Genomic DNA, 18521 nt, shown 5'->3' with positions numbered 1-18521 from the left:
TCCGACCTGATAACGAGATCTGAGATTGCCGAGTTCCACGACAATTTAAATAATGAGTTACTTAATGCACAAAGGTAGAACATACCATACAAAAAACTCAGATCAGACAACAATGACCCTAAATGGATAAATAATTATTTGAAGAACATCATTGGCCAAAGGAAGGCTATAGGTAGAAGGATAAAGCGTGGCGAAATTTACCTCCGGGATTATTATAAGATATTGGCAAGTAGGGTTAAAACCGAGATAAGGAAAGCCAAGAGGAATAATGAGGTAAGGATAGCAAGGGAGGCGAAGACAAACCCCAAAGGATTCTACCAAATGTATTAAACTAAAACACGAGAAAAGATTGGACCAATACGGTCAGATACCGGCGAGCTCACTGATAACGACGGAGAAATGAGCAATAATTTGAATAAATATTTTTCAACAGTTTTCACCACCGAAAATTTAAACATGATACCTGAGGCACCGACTCTATTCAGAGATAGTGAAGAAAACAAATTAAGCGAGATAGTAGTGACTAGTAACGATGTTAGTAAGCAAATAGACAAACTAAAGCCTAATAAGTCACCTGTTCCCGATGAGATATTTGCCAGAGTATTAAAGGAATGTAAGGAAGAGCTTAGTATGCCCTTAGCAAAGTTGTTTAACATGTCCTTAAAAACAGGTGTAGTACCAGAATCCTGGAGGATAGCAAATGTAATACCGATTTTCAAGAAGGGGGATAGATCACTATCCTCTAACTACTGCCCAATCAGTCTAACATCAATAGTAGGCAAATTACTGGAAGCAATCATTTCAAACTCTATTCGAAATCACCTGGAGAAGCACAGATTGATCAATGATTCCCAGCATGGCTTCACAAGCCGGCGTTCATGTCTAACTAATCTATTAACATTCCTTTCATCAGTTTTCGAATCGGTGGACGAAGGGCACAATTATGATGTGGTATATCTCGATTTTAGCAAAGCTCTTCGACAGAGTCCCCCACTTAAAGACTAATTAGAAAGGCAGGCAAGCTCATGGCAGCATCAAAGGTGACATCCTTAAATGGATTAGGCGTGGTTACAGACAGGAAACAGCGAAAAGTGAGCATTAACGGCACTAAGTCCTATTGGAGCAACGTCACAAGTGGAGTTCCCCAAGGCTCAGTACTTGGACCATTATTGTTTATTATATACATAAACGACATAGATATCGGCATAGACAGCAACATACAATTTGCTGATGACACTAAAATAGGACGTGTTATCAAATCTGACGAGGACTCGGCAAAACTACAGGAAGATCTAAACAAATTTTTCGAATGGTCTGAAAAATGGCTGATGAAATTCAACGTCGACAAATGTAAAGTACTCAGCATAGGAGATGTAAACAGGGAAACCAGATACCAGATGAACAACGATGCCATAGAGAAATCCGACTGCGAGAGAGATTTAGAAGTAATGATAAGTAGGAACCTTAAGCCAAGTAAACAATGTGTTTTTGCTCGTAACAAGGCTAATAAAGTACTTGGGTTCATACAAAGGAGTGTTAGTTATAAGACTAGCGAGGTCATCCTAAAACTGTATCTTGAGCTTGTGAGACCACACCTGGATTACGCAGACCAGTTCTGGTCTCCGTGTTACAGAATGGATATAGAATCATTGGAAAGAATTCACAAGACTAATCCCGGGCATTAGGAACCTTGAGTATAGAGACGGGTTAAAGCATCTTAATTTGCACTCCCTCGAGAGACGTAGAGCGAGGGGCGACCTGATAGAGGTGTATAAGTGGAAGACAGGGCTAAACAAAGGGGACATTACAAAGGTACTCAAATTATCCAACCAGGTGCGAACTCGTAACAATGGTTTTAAATTAGACAAATTTAGATTTAGGCGTGAAATAGGTAAACACTGGTTTGGAAACAGAGTAGTGGATGAATGGAACAAGTTACCAAATATCATCATTAACTCGAATACGCTGAATTACTTCAAACATAGGTTGGATGCTTATATGAGCAATAGGGGTTGGGTGTAAATGGGACTGTCCAGTATGGGCCAATAGGCCCGCTGCAGTTTCCTCCATTCTTATGTTCTTATCTCTTCATGATCTGCAATTAATTTCTCAGTTCCTCTAAAGAACAACAAATTTCTCACTGTTCCTCTAAAGAACAACAAATTCCTCACTGTTCCTCTAAAGAACAACAAATTCCTCACTGTTCCTCTAAAGAACAACAAATTCCTCACTGTTCCTCTAAAGAACAACAAAATTTCCACTTTTTTGTTAAAGAACACTTTTGCGTATCTCAAAACACAGTTATTTTAATGCCTTATATGTCCCCCTTTGTACACTCACTTGCTCATTCTTTTCTATCTCTTCTTAACTGTCAGTGAAGCCAAGTGGGAACTGATTCCTAACATGATATCCAGATCCTCCGTAAAAGGTCATTGTGGTGTACTTGTGAGACAATTACAGGTACAGGTATAGGAATACAGGCAGTCCTCACAATTAATTTGTTGATGACATTGTCGCACTTATCTTCCTCATAGCTGACTATCAAAGATACAGTACTATCATTGGTGGGTTAATATTTAGAAATTATCAACACCTACAGTAATTATATATTGCGTCATATAGGGAGAAAGAATTTTTTTTAAATTTATTCTATAGCGTTTCCGTCGGAAATATATTTTTTTCTTGTATTTTAACCGATAAAATTACCCACAATTTTAGTTGTTCAAAGTGGGCAGGACTGAAGTTTTTTTTTTTTTTTTCGGGATTAGACCAATAGCTCACAGGTCACTGACCCACATCAGGGCCTGGGGGCGAAAATGTAATAATACTAATAATAATAATAATAATAATAATAATAATAATAATAATAATAATAATAATAATAATAATAATAATAATAATAATAATATAAAAAAGATCAATAGTGAGAAACAGTATATGTATGTTGTGTTGTGTTGCCAAAGTAAGAGAAACAATTGAGACCCTGCAATTGTGTGTAAATGAGGCAGAAAGTCAGATCATCAACCTGGGATTTGGTCACAAGTTTAATTTTTTTTTTTTTATGCCGTATGGCAGCAGGGTCTACCATTAGAGTTTTTATGCATTCAATATCTTCCCAGGTAGTGGTACCTCCCTGTTTGATGCTGCTTACTACCTACAGTAGTAGAGGGAAAATGCAAAAAATAACACCAAACAAACCTTTGAAAACCTTACTTAACGTTTCCTAACTTGTAAAAATGTCATGAATCACTTTCGAATTTATGGATCCTTCCTCATCTAAACACCGAAAACGACACTAACACATACTAAAATCCGAAAACAACACCATCACCTACTAAACACTGAATACATGAATATGGTAAACTTTTTATAGTTTTAGGCTTTTTAAAGGTTAGGAAACGTTAGGTCAGGTTTTCAAAAGTTTGTTTATTTTATTTTTATTTCATTTTTTTTTACCCCACATTTTCCCTTTTCTTAAAAGTCCTGCTCACTTTGAACTGATACTGTTGGTAATTTTATCGGTTAAAATACAAGAAAAATATAAATTTCTGACGAAAACGCAATAGAATAATTTTTTTTCTCTCTATGACTCAATATATAAGTAAGTGTTGGCAATTTCTAAATATTTACCGAAAGCTGCACTAAATGTACATTCAAACATGATGGCCTCATGCTTGAACACATGTGTAGTGCTCCCAGTAAGTGATTGTACCTTTGGGAGTCACCCAGGGATAGCATGATAGATGGTGCTTGAATACCCCTGGGTGCGTGAGGGAAAATTCACAGGTTCTCTGCAAGAAAGCAGTTGAATGCCAAAAAGAGGCGGTTTATCCCCAAATAGTTTATTCAGTAGATAATGCAGAACACACAGGAGTGCACATACTGAACTAATTCTTGTGTGACTGTTTTTAACAATCACTAAGAAGTGCAATGAGTTATTTAGGAAAAATACTTACTGCCTAGTTTGAATACGTACAGTCCCCTTCACTAGTGCGTTTACAGGGGCTCGTCGGGTTTTGTGCAGTGTGGCAGACCTGTGTAACCATGTTTGTCTACATTCGACAGAAGGAAACTCGCAATACTGTGGAATCAAAGTAAAAATAATATTTAAACAAATAACTCGATGTAATGTTTTGGCGAATGTTTATAAAACGAGCCCCCGTAAGTGCACTAGTGAAGCGGACTGTATATGGCTCTTATACTTCTATCCCCTTTGCCACTGATCGGCTCGTTAGCCGCTTGTGCGGTCGGTCACGTCTCTGCGCACTGTTGGCATATACTGGGCATGCACTGGCTCCTGAATATATCGGAACCTGCTTCAGTGTTGGCCAAGTCTGGCCTTGAATGAGCTCACACTCGGTGCAGTTTATATGAGTGTGTAACTTTTTTAATGTAGGTTGTGTCCAGAGCTTATTTAACATTTATCTTGTTCTTTTTATTTTTTAATATATCACACAATAAAGACAAGAAAAATAGATAAGGGTAGATATATATTCTATTCAGTACAAATTCTAGCGATAATTGTTACCATCCGTGAAGGATATTGTGGAATACTGTATATGGCAATATTTTACTGGAGCTGTGACCAATGACAAGAATCAAAACATCATAAAGTAAAAGAACAGGCGACTCTCATAACTCTTCTTCTTTTTGAGCAACTGAATCCAACTGTCTTGAAAGCTTTATTGTGTCAAAATATATGGAGTACAGTATACTAATATAACTACAGGGTCATAAGTTGAGTCCACTTGCCAAAGATATCACTTTAAACCCTCAAAAGCACCTTTTCAATATCACGAAGACCTGCACAAATATAATGGAGCTTCTCTCCACTGGTAGGAACCACTATACACAACTGTGGGAAATGGTGATGAGGATGAAAAACTGATATAATCAAAGCAACAAAGTTACTAAGTAATACTTTCATGGGGTGTAGTATACCTTTAGCCTCCTTATTCTCTTAAGCCCCTGACATGTTCAAATATAACTCATTGATTTACTCATTATTATTTTCTTTCTCCACACTGAGAAATGCATGAAATAATCCCTGCACTCATTTCCATATTGAAACAGGCTTCATCAATACCTCATTTGCACATTTCTTGTTATTTGCTAACTGCACAAGTATGTTATATATTTATTTGCTAAGTTTAAGTTTTATCCACATTTTTGGGGATATCATAATTCTTTGTTTTGCCTTATATACATTATTATTAGACTCTGACAAGAATTGACTCATAACCCAATTTACCACCATTCAGTACACTCAACATTATAAACCTCCTTCTATGAAAAAGTCAAAATCAGCAATATCTTCAGACCAAAAACTGTATTATAAAGATCCATTTGCTTTGCCATTTTCTGCCCTTGTCCCTCCCTTCCCCCCTCTCCCTCCTCCTAGCTAGAGAGGCTGTGTTGCTATGGCGATAGTCTGTACAAAGAACTTCAATTACGAGGCAGTATCATTTCAGAATCATTATTATATGGCAGACATTGGCATGTAAATTACATTATCACCTTAAATTACTATTACAGTATCAAAGACTTTTTATAAAGCTGAAAGATAATTTAAAAAGCCAGGTTAAATAGGAAACACCTCAATATATAAAGAAGGTGGTACAGTATTATTGGCTTGCATGTTGGAAGTATCTTTGTATAACAGACATTATCATGGAATGGATGCCATATTGTGAAAACATCATGCATTTTCTGAAGTAATGAATTCATTGCCCCTTCCTCCCTAACCCTGTTTGGAGTAGCTCTTTCAAAGTAAAGTAATTATAAATCTAATAAATAAAAGATTTTCTGCTGCCTAGCTCTTCATAAAAAGAAGTTATATGAGCACCAGTTTAAATATGTTAATTACACTGCAATATATAAATATTCCTTGACATACTGATGATATCTTTGTGACATAACTTTTCCGCTGTCACCGGTATAATTATGTTTATTGTAAACTCTTTCCATGCCTCTGACAGAGGAGATTTACGGTAATAAAGACCCCAACCAGCACAGTCCCACTCACTCAGCCTAATGACCTATCATATAAATTTACCATAAAACTGTTAAACCCTTCTGGTAACCTATAATATAAGGAAGATTAAATGTTATCACTGGGAGACAGAAAGAAGTCTGCTAACTGTCTGGGGTTAAGCAGCTCTTGGGGAGTATGCTATTAAATCTCATATGCCAGATGGAGTAAAATTATATATTTATATACATATATACAGTATATATCTTTTAATATAATGAAGTAGAATATATTTTGAATTCATAAGCAGTTTTAAGAAGTGTAGTGTTATAGTAGAAAAATGGTACATAATCTGGCCCCCTGGTGTAGTTCTTCATCTGACACTGTCTTCTCCCCCTACAGGAATCATAAAAGGAGACGAGATCATGGTTATCAACGGAGCCATTGTCAGTGACCTTGACATGATGTATATTGAAAGTGTTCTGCAGGAGGAGCTGGCTCTCTGTCTCATGATGAGGTGTGTATGGCCATATTTCTGTGGTAACTTTACACCCGTGTGTACTGGATGTGTATTTCATTGCTGTATCATAATCTAAGTTTAACATTTCCCAATTATATGCCACTCTGTTTTCCCATTGATTTATATTAACCAGATTTCAGTCAGTTATTTTATTTCACCTTCCGTCCTCTCTACAAATCAGTCTTATGAAAATCTTCGTTCAGACTCTGACGTTCGTCTTGATACCTCCAAAATGTTCTATACTACTGAAGGTATACACAAACACTTGTTCTCTTAAAAGTAGGTTCTATTCTCGTACGGGAGATATATACAAGGGGACCAGGAAGCTCACTTCCACACCACAAGGACTGGCAGTCTTCACTCTCTCTATGTATTACTGCGTGCTGCATGTACAGATGCCAGCATTCACAAGCTGAATACATAAAGTATAAATATGATAATTTATATACATAATATGGTGCACAATAAATGGGAATATTACATAGAATTAATACATGTTCTGTAATACTTTACTATACATAATTAATGGAGTAATATAAGAGTAATATAATAATACACAGCTTAAGGTACTACTTCGTGTCCATATCATACACAGACATTCTCCTTGTAGCATTTTAACCCTTCAAGTTTCTCACTTTCTTCTTCAGTATATTTTATCAGTGTTTTATCTCAATACTGTGCTCTATTCTTATCTTATTACATCTTCCAAACTTCTACTCTCAACAATATCATGGTGTATCTATCCTCACCATCACTTTCACCTTCAGGTCATCAAGGACAGAGCCACCAGATCTGGCCTCACTAATGAAGACAACAGATGAGATCATTGAGTCCTTGGTGTGTCCCCCTCCACCCAGTGAGATGTCGCTAAATGAGGAGATGATATCAAGGATGATTGTCCCAGCACCGTCTTGGAGCAAGTCCATAGTTTCTGGTCAGTTACTTCACTTATTGTTTTGTCTGTAGAACTGTATTCACTGTTAAGTTTGCAAGCAAGATATTATACCATCATAAAAATATCTTCCACTTATACCTATCAGACTGTGTGTGTATTGTTGTCTCAAGCACTCACCTTATATGTCTGCTAACCAATTAATATTCATCAGTCAGACTACAAGCAGAAACAAATGTTTAACAAGTTAAACTACTACTGTATTTGATAAAGTTTACCCTTAATATATTTTGGTGGCAACTACAATTTTCTCTTTTCTTGTATGAGAGGTTGATGTCTGGGGTGACTTAGCAATTCTGGTACAGAACATGGGGGAGCACAATTCAGTAAGGGACTGTTCCTTGGGTCTGGTATTCATCAGAGAGGACACAACACCAAAGCATTCATGATGCAGATTATAGGAACACATGTAGACTATCCAAATGATCTTGCATTGTTCTCAGGCCACATTACATAAGTTAGGCTGTGCTGGACTGTGTTTAAGCATCACAGCCTGTCTGTGTGAATCTTTACCAAGAGGGAAACACTGTTGCTGCTGACACGAGCTGTGTCGCAACTGCTGCTAAGATTTAATTAAATTGGAAGTGTACTTGGTGGTACAGTACAGTATATCATTTATGAAAAGTAATGAGCTAATATTTTAAGTTCATGAAATCAAACCTTAAGGTCATTTGTTTAATTGTCGATTTAAAACAATATTTATTGTTAACCACATTGTGTACAGAATTAGTAAAGTCTGTATATCTTTAAATTGAGTTACACTACCATAAACAGTGTAATTAATTTGATTATCTTTTTATTTAATTGTAACTGTACGTAATTTAGTCTTTATCATCACCAAAGTTATCAACCATTTCCCGTGCTTGGGGTAGCCATCATTTATCATATATGTACTGTACTGTACTGTACTACTTATAAACTAGAAAAGAGAGGTACCATTTCCATGGTCTTAATACATGTACTGTATTTCAACATGATTTATTGTTGAAGTATTCATGTCACAGCCACAGATCAATCTGTGAGGAATCATTTAAGGTATCTAGTAAGCTGTGGTTAAAATTACCTGGAGTGGATATTATAGTATAGCAGAATACATATATACAGTACAGTAGCTACTGCACCTGTCTTGTGCGACTAACTGAAATTTTTACCTTCGTATTCAGTTGATCAAAAAGTTTTTCTTAAAAATACAGGAAAAAAATTTGTTCAATCTCTTAGGGGTGAAAATTTTCTTTCACAGTACAATAACCAGTATAATTTTAAGAGAACGTATACCTGTACTGTATTGGAATTTAGATGAACACAGTGACTATATGTAGCTTTGCACTGTACAGTATATGTAACTTACCACAAATAATTATTACAGCTGCTTTTTGTAGTTCCTTTGAAATATTTTATGTGTATTGTACTGTTTTGTATTGTAGCTGCAACACACCATCTGTGTTACAACTAGACACCTGCTGAACATTGTTATAGGTTTTTCTAGTGCACAGTTTTCTGAAGTTCACAGTAACAATACTATAGTAGTAAATGGTGGTTAGAATGAGTAGATTCTTGTGGTAAAATCATCAGTAAAAATTATATATTTTTTAGATTCTGTTCTGTACATTGTTGATATTTTATTACTTTAGTACCAGGTTGGAAACACTTCTTGTCTGATCAGCAAAGTTAAGCAACTTTGGGTTTGTTTAATACTTCGATGGGTGATCGCCTGGCCCTAAGAACCCCAGATGCTGCTGGCATAGGGATTCTTCAGGAAATAAGCATCTCATGGCTTTGTCGGTTGTCCTTGCTCAAATTAAAAAATATCAATTATATGTCAATATTACAAGTAAATATTTTCCAAAACATTGCAGTCACAGAACCTCTATATTTCATCAAGCATGGAACTATACCTTCAATTGTTGTCTTGTACTGTATTGTCATTTCAAGATTAAATTGTCCCTTCAAAGGTTGCAATGCCATATCAAGTGTTAAAGTGCCCTTTATGCTGCCTTTCCAAACATTAACATGACCCTTTGAATGATATGATGCCTCTCCAAGGGTTAAAACACCCCTCTAGATATTAGAATACTCATCTGCCTTTGAAACATTCAAGGAACAACTCCCCATTGCATGACCTTCTTGAGGTATGTACAGTATGTGGAATTCTTCAGCAAACATTATTACTTGTATAAAAAAACCTCCAATAGTTGAACTAGCTGGTCAGAAACTGTAATACAATATGATAATTGGAAACTAATTTTCTGGTCAGAGGCTGTTATGGATTAATGAAAAACTGTAATGTATGAATTAAAAACTAATTCAGTGAACAGAAACTATGTTGCTTCTTGAAGATTCTGGATGTACTAAGCAAATGCGGATGAAAGTATGGGAGTTCCCAAGGTGATGTATTTTACTTAAGTTGAATAGCCCATGTCACGATATTCCCCACGCTTCTTGAAATCAGTGGAGTGGTTGGAGGGAGCAGTGAGCCTGTACTGTATTGGAACAACTGGAACCCCTCTTGACTCTGAGAGTTTCCAACTGGCAGTGCTGGATTTAGGCCTGTATAGGTCCTGTGCAGTTCAGACGGAGTGGGTCCCTGTGTAGTTAAGGTGTGTGGGGCCCCAGTATTTCAGATGTGTGGGCCCTGTATTTCAGATGTGTGTATTTCAGATGGGGGCCCTGTGTATTTCAGATGTGGGGCCCCTGTGTAGTTCAGATGTGTAAATATATGTGTTCAAATGTGTGGGGTCTGTGTTGTTCAGACGTGGGGGCCCTGTGTAGTTCATTGGGGGCCCTGTGTAGTTCAGGACGTGTGGGGGCCCTGTGTAGTTCAGAGGTAGTTCAGACGTGTGGGGGCCCCAGTAGTAGTTACGGTGGGGCCCTGTGTGTGTAGATGTGTGGGGCCCTGTGTAGTTCAGAGACGTATTGGGGGCCCCTGTGTAGTCTGAGATATTGGGGGCCCTGTGTAGTTCAGATGTGGGGGCCCTGTAGTTCAGATGTGGGGCCCAGTTCAGATGTGGGGGGCCCTGTGTAGTTTAGATGTGGGGCCCTGTGTAGTTCAGATGTGTGGGGGGCCCTGTGTAGTTCAGATGTGAGACCTGTGTAGTTCAGATGGGGCCCTGTAGTTCAGATGGGGCCATGTAGTTCGAAATGTGGGGCCCTGTGTTGTTCAGACGTATTGGGGGCCCTGTGAAGTTCAGACGTGTGGGGGCCCCTTGTAGTTCAGACGTGGGGCCCTGTGTAGTTCAGACGTGTGGGGGCCCTGTGTAGTTCAGACGTGGGGCCCGTTGTGTGGGGGCCCTGTGTAGTTCAGGACGTGGGGGGCCCGTGTAGGGGCCCTGTAGTTTCAGACGTGTGGGGCCCCTGTGTCTGGGGACGGTGGGCCCTGTGTTCAGATGTGTGGGGCCCCTGTGTAGTTCAGACGGGGCCCTGTGTAGTTCAGACGCAGGGGCCCCTTGTGCCCTGTGTAGTTCAGACGGGAAGGCCCTGTGTAGTTCAGACGTGGGGGCCCTGTAGTTCAGGACGTGGGGGCCCTGTGTAGTTCAGGTGTGGGGCCCCGGTGTAGTTCAGGTGCAGTAGTTCAGATGTGGGGCCCTGTGTAGTTCAGACGTATTGGGGGCCCTGTGTAGTTCAGACGGGGGCCCCAGTAGGGACGGGGCCCTGTGTAGTTCAGGTTCGTGTAGTTCAGACGTGGGGGCCTCTGTGTAGTTCAGAGTCTGTAGTTCAGATGTAAATATATGTAGTTCAAATGTGTGTGGGGCCCTGTAAAGTTCAGACGTGTAAATTCCCAGTTCAGACGTGTGGGGCCCTGTGTAGTTCAGATGTGTATATGTAGTGGGGCTCCCAGAAGCTCAGAAATGTGTCAGACGGGGGTCTCGTGTTCAGATGTGTGTGGGGCCATATGTAGTTCAAACTGTGTGGGCCCTGTGTTGTTCAGACGTGGGGCCCTGTGTAGTTCAGATGTGGGGGCCCCAGTAGTTCAGATGTGTAAAGTTCTGTGTAGTTCAGATGTGTGGGGTCTCTGTGTAGTTCAGATGATGTGGGGGTCCTGTATTCAGGACGTAAACCCTGTGTCTAGATGTGGGGCCCTGTAGTTGATGTAGTTCAGATGTGTGGGGTCTCTGTGTGTTCCGGGATGTGTAGCCCTGTAGTTCAGATGTGTGGGGCCCTGTGTAGTTCAGACGTGTGGGGGCCCTGTGTAGTTCAGATGTGTGGGGGCCCTGTGTTGTTCAGACGTGTGGGGGCCCTGTGTAGTTCATATGCTGTACAATATCACCTCCCCTCCTCCCAGTGGGTGCCGACTATATACAACAACGGAAAACAAACTAGCCAGTAACATAATAAAACTAAACCTAAGGAAGCTTGCTCTTTATATCTTCTTTTCTATAATTAAAATTGGGTGCCCTGTTCGGCCACACACTCTCAATACTTCTAAATCCGCCATTGCCAATTGTATTGCTGTATTTCAAAAATCACCTTGAGTAATGTTTGAGAATTTTGTAAATGTTTTCTCAATTTTTTAATGTACAGGTAGAATTAGCAGCATTAATGATACTACGTAGAATCTGTGGAAGAGATAGAAATAGAACAAGAATGAATGGCAAAATTACGTAAGGGAATTTATTAATGTATATGCCGTAGGTTATTCTTTGCTGCGTTTTTGCTTTAGATAACACATAGATTAGTACAGCACTGTATGTACTGTATTAGAATTCAAATGTGAATTTTTTTTTATTTATAGTAAAGTACCTGTATTCAAGTACAGTATTATATGTACTGTAGAGTACAGTACTGTACTGTAGTTCCTATTAGAAGTAATACATGATAAGTATTTATTCAGTATGAGCAGTACAGTATTTCATTATATTTAAGTAGAACTTTGGTTGATTAAGGAGAGAGAAATAATAATAATGTATTGTGTAGACTGTATTCATGTTTTGAATACTGTAGATAGATTTAGAATAATAGATAACATTATTGAGAAACTTGTTTTAGTACAGTACTTGATTTTGCAAATGATAAATTATGGTCATGATCTTAATCCGTATAGAGTATACAGTTTCAATATTATATTACTAAGAAAACTAAAACATTAATACATTGATTACTGTATGTTGGTTGATCTTATTTGTTGTTCAGTTTACCACTGTAGTATAGCCTCTGACATCATATATTTTCCAATACAAAACTTTCTTAGGCTGTTTGAAACAGTATTAATGATACCTCCATAATTAATGTTAATAGTTTTATGTTTGTTTTATGAAGACTATTTTGTACTACTTTCTATCTGTAGAAGTTATAGGTGGGAGAAAGTGAGTATGTCACTGAGAGCTGGTGAGTGTAGTGTCCATGAGAGGTGAGTGTATGGATAATGTAGTGTCCCTGAGAGGTGAGTGTATGGATAATGTAGTGTCCCTGAGAGGTGAGTGTATGAATAATGTTGTGTCCCTGAGAGGTGAGTGTATGGATAATGTAGTGCCCCTGAGAGGTGAGTGTATGGATAATGTAGTGTCCCTGAGAGGTGAGTGTAGTGTCCCTGAGAGGTGAGTGTATGATAATGTAGTGCCCCTGAGAGGTGAGTGTATGAATAATGTAGTGTCCCTGAGAGGTGAGTGTATGGATAATGTAGTGTCCCTGAGAGGTGAGTGTATGGATAATGTAGTGTCCCTGAGAGGTGAGTGTATGGATAATGTAGTGTCCCTGAGAGGTGAGTGTATGGATAATGTAGTGTCCCTGAGAGGTGAGTGTATGGATAATGTAGTGTCCCTGAGAGGTGAGTGTATGAATAATGTAGTGTCCCTGAGAGGTGAGTGTATGGATAATGTAGTGTCCCTGAGAGGTGAGTGTATGGATAATGTAGTGTCCCTGAGAGGTGAGTGTATGGATAATGTAGTGTCCCTGAGAGGTGAGTGTATGGATAATGTAGTGTCCCTGAGAGGTGAGTGTGTGGATAATGTAGTGTCCCTGAGAGGTGAGTGTATGAATAATGTAGTGTCCCTGAGAGGTGAATGTATGGATAATGTAGTGTCCCTGAGAGGTGAGTGAAGATAAGATGGAGGGATGGAGTATAAAACTGAGAGGTGGATAAAATAAATGGTTGAGAGGTGGATAAGGTTTAATGGTTGAGAGGTGGATAAGGTTTAATGGTTGAGAGGTGGATAAGGTTTAATGGTTGAGAGGTGGATAAGATAATGGTTGAGAGGTGGATAAGGTTAATGGTTGAAAGGTGGATAAGATAATGGTTGAGAGGTGGATAAGGTTAATGGTTGAGAGGTGGATAAGGGTAATGGTTGAGAGGTGGATAAGATAATGGTTGAGAGGTGGATAAGATAATGGTTGAGAGGTGGATAAGATAATGGTTGAGTGGTGGATAAGGGTAATGGTTGAGAGGTGGATTGATAGGATGAGGCGTATGGAGTTGTGTAAAGACTTAATGGCTGAGTGTGCGGTAGGAAACACCTTAAGCATGCTCAGATTAATACAGGTAGGTACAGTACATACATTAGCAGGTACGGACTGACTGACACGTATAGAGAATGTTAATTACCCATGGGAGGCATATACAGTACACACAGTGAGTGTTTGGCACACATGGAATGATGCATCTGAGAACGAGGTGCAAGTTGACAGATGTACAGTGCAGTAAACAGTAAAGCAGGAAAGTTTAATAGTAATGGCAGGTGTATGGACCGTATTTTTACCATGGTGTTATAAGCAGGTGTGTGTGCAGCGTGTTTGATATGAAATAGCATACAATATAATGGACTGGGAAACGTTCACAGTAAGTGGTAAGAGCACTAAATTAGTGTTTTATATACAGTGTGGTATTAGGAAAAAATAGTTGGTATGGTGGTATGGTGAGAAAGGTAATTTGATTCGATTCATAAGGAATTAATATTTATTTAAGTGCATTGCTCCTCCTTCTGGTGCAGGTGATTGAATATTAGTTCCTGTAATAAATGATTGATCTCTTGATTAGTTTTTATATGGGGTAAACTAGTGTTTTGGTCTAGACTCTATGCTGTACTATAGTGCTTCAGCCTCTCAACTTTACTGTATTAGTATGTTCATAATGAGATAAGTTCGTGATTTCATAAATGTATAGGAATATAATTAACACACTGAAATTCATATTTCATCGCAACATGATAAGTTTGTGTGAAATTTCCCAGTGATGTTGATGTAACTGCATTATCAAGCATACATCTGTTTAGATAATCTAAAAAATATATATTTTTTGTCTGTTACAGTATTTTTGTTTTTAAATATTCATTTAAACTGCCATTGCTTAACGGGATAGTTAACAACCTTTTAACTTTCTTCTTCACTCTGTGCATCAAAGATCAACAGAGTTCTACTTCATAAGCATAGTGCTATTATCAACTAACATTTTGTTCCACCCTACCTGACCTTTACTTCAGCGGACCGCAGCTGTGACGCGGGACCCTTAATGTGTGAGCCAACACAGAACACACGTTGCGTGGCTCCCTGCCTCGCTCCCTGTTTTCCCACTACCTCCTTTTGCCAGGCGGGGAAGGAAGAAGGGCAAAAGAAGGAGAATAGTCTCTCATCTTGGGTGACAAACCCCTCTGTGCCCTCTCCACCTATCACCCGTGATCTTATTGTCATCCACATGCCCATTCTCAGTGACTCCACCCACAACTTGGCCTATACCATGTCTCCTTCTGCTGCTGTGAGCACAAAACGCCTCTTAACCGCTACCACCACCACCGCTGCCATCTCCACTGCCATTAGTGCCAGCTCACAGGCCACTTGCACCAGCACGGCCTTAAGCACTGCTATATTCACCACCACATCACCAGGAAGCACTAAGCACTCCTCCAGCACTTCAGCGGAGACTGTAGAAAGTAAAGGATGTCCGGTGCCTGCTGGGTCAAAGATAAGTGAAACAATCGCTCGGCTTCAAAGGTGTGGAGGTGATGGGCTGTCATCACGGGAGGACCTTGTTAAGAAAAGACAAAAGTGGGCTTTGGCACCTATACATAGGCCGGGGCTTTATCTCCGTAGCAGTAGTGAGAGTGATTCTGTGAGTCCCACCAGAAAATTCAATATCAGCCGATCTGCTGATGCGGCCCCTCCTCACCAGTACCAACAGTGTAGTGAACAGGTGCTGCAGCAACCCTGTATTCACCCAACAAGCAACAGAACTGGGATCCCACGCCCAAACTATCTAGCCACTGATCTCACAACTCCAGTCACTGTTCCCTGCCATGCTGTCTTCTGTGCCTACAGTACTTCTCCTGAGGCTCGTAACTTACAGGCCTTGTTAAAAGAGTCAGTGAAAATACACGGTATAAAGACACACGAGAGTTATAATGTGAAGCATGGGAGGACCACTTATCGCACGCCCTGTTGCAGCGGTGGCAGCGTGAGCCCCTTCCTGTCTCAGTACAGACCCACAACCATCGGCAAGTCTGCCAAGAGCTCGCCAGGAACCACTGAGAGGAACATTACTAGTCGATCCATCGCTGGGTCCCGACCTTCCTGCTTGCTGTGCCAGCGATCTTCACTCAGCAGCAGCAGGATGACACGACACACCCGTGGGAGGCAGGCTCTGCTGTGTATGGTTTTATCTCACCTTCCCCTCAAGCTGCACCCTAGCCAGTGTCATCACACGAGGAATTGCACAATGCTGTTTATACATAACCAATGCACTTAATATGCCCAGTTAGCACACTGCAAACACCTAGCTGTATCAAAAGATAATAGATCTCTTCCCGTGTACAGTATTTGCTGGTTTAGTACCATACTTCAGCTGCATTGGACCCCTTTTAGCCCCCTATATGGAGTAAGTTAGCGATTGACCACAGTGAACTCAATTTATAAAATATAGAAAAAGAACTATGATGTGTTCAGAACAATATAGTTTGTGTTAGACATTTTTAATCCCAGATCCTCCTTACCCTCATAGCTGTTTATACATTTTTATGCTTGCTGGTATTCGAATGTCTTTTTACAACACCAACTCTTTTCAGCACTTCAGTTGTGCCATGCGGAAAGCTTTAGATTTTTATGCCACTTTTCAGCTTTTATGAGCATTCTTATGATGTTATTTTGAATTTTGAAGATCTAGATTTTGAAAATATTTAAAAAAAGTCATGATAATCCCTTAAGTACAGTCACTATTATGGCTAATTCATATACATACCAGAGCTCTCAATTTTTTCTGTAATTGATATACTGCATGTTAGTTTTTCTTTTATTCACAGGCAAGGAGCCAGCAAGTCCAGATGGATTTCCTCCACCTCCCTCCGACACCTCAGAGCGATCTAATGTTTCATCCCTGGAAATTGAGAGTTACCTAAAGGTAAGTGCACAGTTCCCATGAGTTTTTTTATTATTATTATTGATCTCTGCCAATTAGAAGAGAACGTCTTACACTTCAAAAGAAGAATTACGTTGTTGATTCTTCAGGAGAAAGAGGAGACAACAGAACTGCACACCAGTAGCAGCACAAGCTGTTCCTGGACCTGTTGACATTACAGTATTCATTTATTGGAAATTTTATGTGGAAAGAAAAAACGAAATAAAAATATTAAAATTATGGTTTTACGAAAGAAACAGGTGTACAGAATTGGTAGGTGTACATCATAGTGAACTAGCCCGGGTTTGTTTTGGGGCACCTGTTACATTACCATACCCAATTTAGGTCTCTTTACGTTAAAAATGGTTGGTACTAGAAAAACACCATACACAAACTATTGCAGGTGACGGGCAGCTCATAGCCTTTGGCCAAAATGAAGAGAACATGCAAGAAATGACCGCACTAAATTTCAGCTGCATAGACTGTACTGTACTGTACTGTACTGTACACGGTATGGTATTAAAGACTGGTTGTACACAGGGGGGGCCAACTTTTAGGTAGGGGTCGGTTCCTGCGAGGGTTGACCCCTTAATGTTAACATTCTCGGGGCTCTTTATATAAGCACAACAAATATCAGCTCTTTATCCTAAAATTCGTGGCTGTGCATAGCAAAGAAATTTAAAAATTGATGTGGTTTTAATGAGAGAGTTCCACTTTTAGGGGTGGCAGCCGACTACTTAACCAACCCCCCAAAATTCCTCCTTCGTGACACTCACAGGGTGCGGCACATCTTACTGCCAAATTTCAGCTCCCTATCTTGAAAACTGCACTTGAGCTTAGAGAACAACTACACAAACAAACAAACAGTCACTACTGTATTTTATATACCTAATATTTGGTTAATGGGGAATTTGATGCAAACATGTTTGTTTAAATCACATCACGGTCTTTATCGCAAGAACGCAACTATGGAAGTGTCCGTCAAAACATCAGAATGTCGAGCACATGGCAACGAATTGTAGAATATAGTAAGTTTAACACAAGTTCATTTTTTGTAATTTTTCAACATCCAGATTTGTGATAACAATCTGATTTTTTTTTAAGGCAAACTAATATTTTACTGACCTACGTTTCCAACAAACTGTACAGTACAATATATATTTGTTATCATGCACAGTATCTTATTTCTATTGCATAACATTTCAAAATAAACGAATACAGATGTTATGAATACTTTGGAGATGTTTGATTTATTTTTCCACGTCTAGAATTATCATAATATTCACATTATGAAATTTTATTATATGTCTGATGAAACGATAGCCGAGGAAAGGTTGGGCCTGGTGCAGTCATGTCTTATGAAACATCTGAAACCTGACACTTGGTGGAGGTGTGGGGGTGGTGGTGGAGGTGTGGGGGTGGTGGTAGAGGTGTGGGGGTGTTGGTGACGTGGTGGTGGTGTGGGGGTCCTGGTGACGTGGTGGTGGTGTGGGGGTGTTGGTGACGTGGTGGAGGTGGGGGGTGGTGGTGGAGGTGTGGGGGTGTTGGTGACGTGGTGGAGGTGTGGGGGTGTTGGTGACGTGGTGGAGGTGTGGGGGTGTTGGTGACGTGGTGGAGGTGTGGGGGTGTTGGTGACGTGGTGGAGGTGTGGGGGTGTTGGTGACGTGGTGGAGGTGTGGGGGTGTTGGTGACGTGGTGGAGGTGTGGGGATGTTGGTGACGTGGTGGAGGTGTGGGGGTGTTGGTGACGTGGTGGAGGTGTGGGA

At 39.9% G+C, this 18521-nt stretch overlaps 1 protein-coding gene across 3 annotated transcripts in view; it reads left to right on the top strand.

Annotated features, from left to right (window-relative positions):
• LOC121873156 (protein still life, isoforms C/SIF type 2-like) overlaps positions 1 to 18521 on the top strand; it is a 389616-nt gene that overhangs the window by 105551 nt on the left and 265544 nt on the right. For 2 of the 3 annotated variants that reach the window (XM_042376482.1, XM_042376480.1), the window contains exons 9-11: positions 6374 to 6488; positions 7259 to 7425; positions 16662 to 16759. In XM_042376482.1, the coding sequence (XP_042232416.1) occupies positions 6374 to 6488; positions 7259 to 7425; positions 16662 to 16759 (380 nt within the window). Of the gene's footprint in view, positions 1 to 5978; positions 5991 to 6373; positions 6489 to 7258; positions 7426 to 16661; positions 16760 to 18521 lie in introns of all 3 variants that reach the window. The other variant, XM_042376481.1, reaches the window with a different exon arrangement.

Source organism: Homarus americanus, unplaced genomic scaffold (assembly GCF_018991925.1).
Source record: "Homarus americanus isolate GMGI-L3 unplaced genomic scaffold, GMGI_Hamer_2.0 scaffold32929, whole genome shotgun sequence".
Taxonomy (NCBI): Eukaryota; Metazoa; Arthropoda; class Malacostraca; order Decapoda; family Nephropidae; genus Homarus; species Homarus americanus.
The sequence above is the reverse complement of the archived record's forward strand: the minus strand, read 5'-3'. Positions and strand labels throughout refer to the sequence as shown.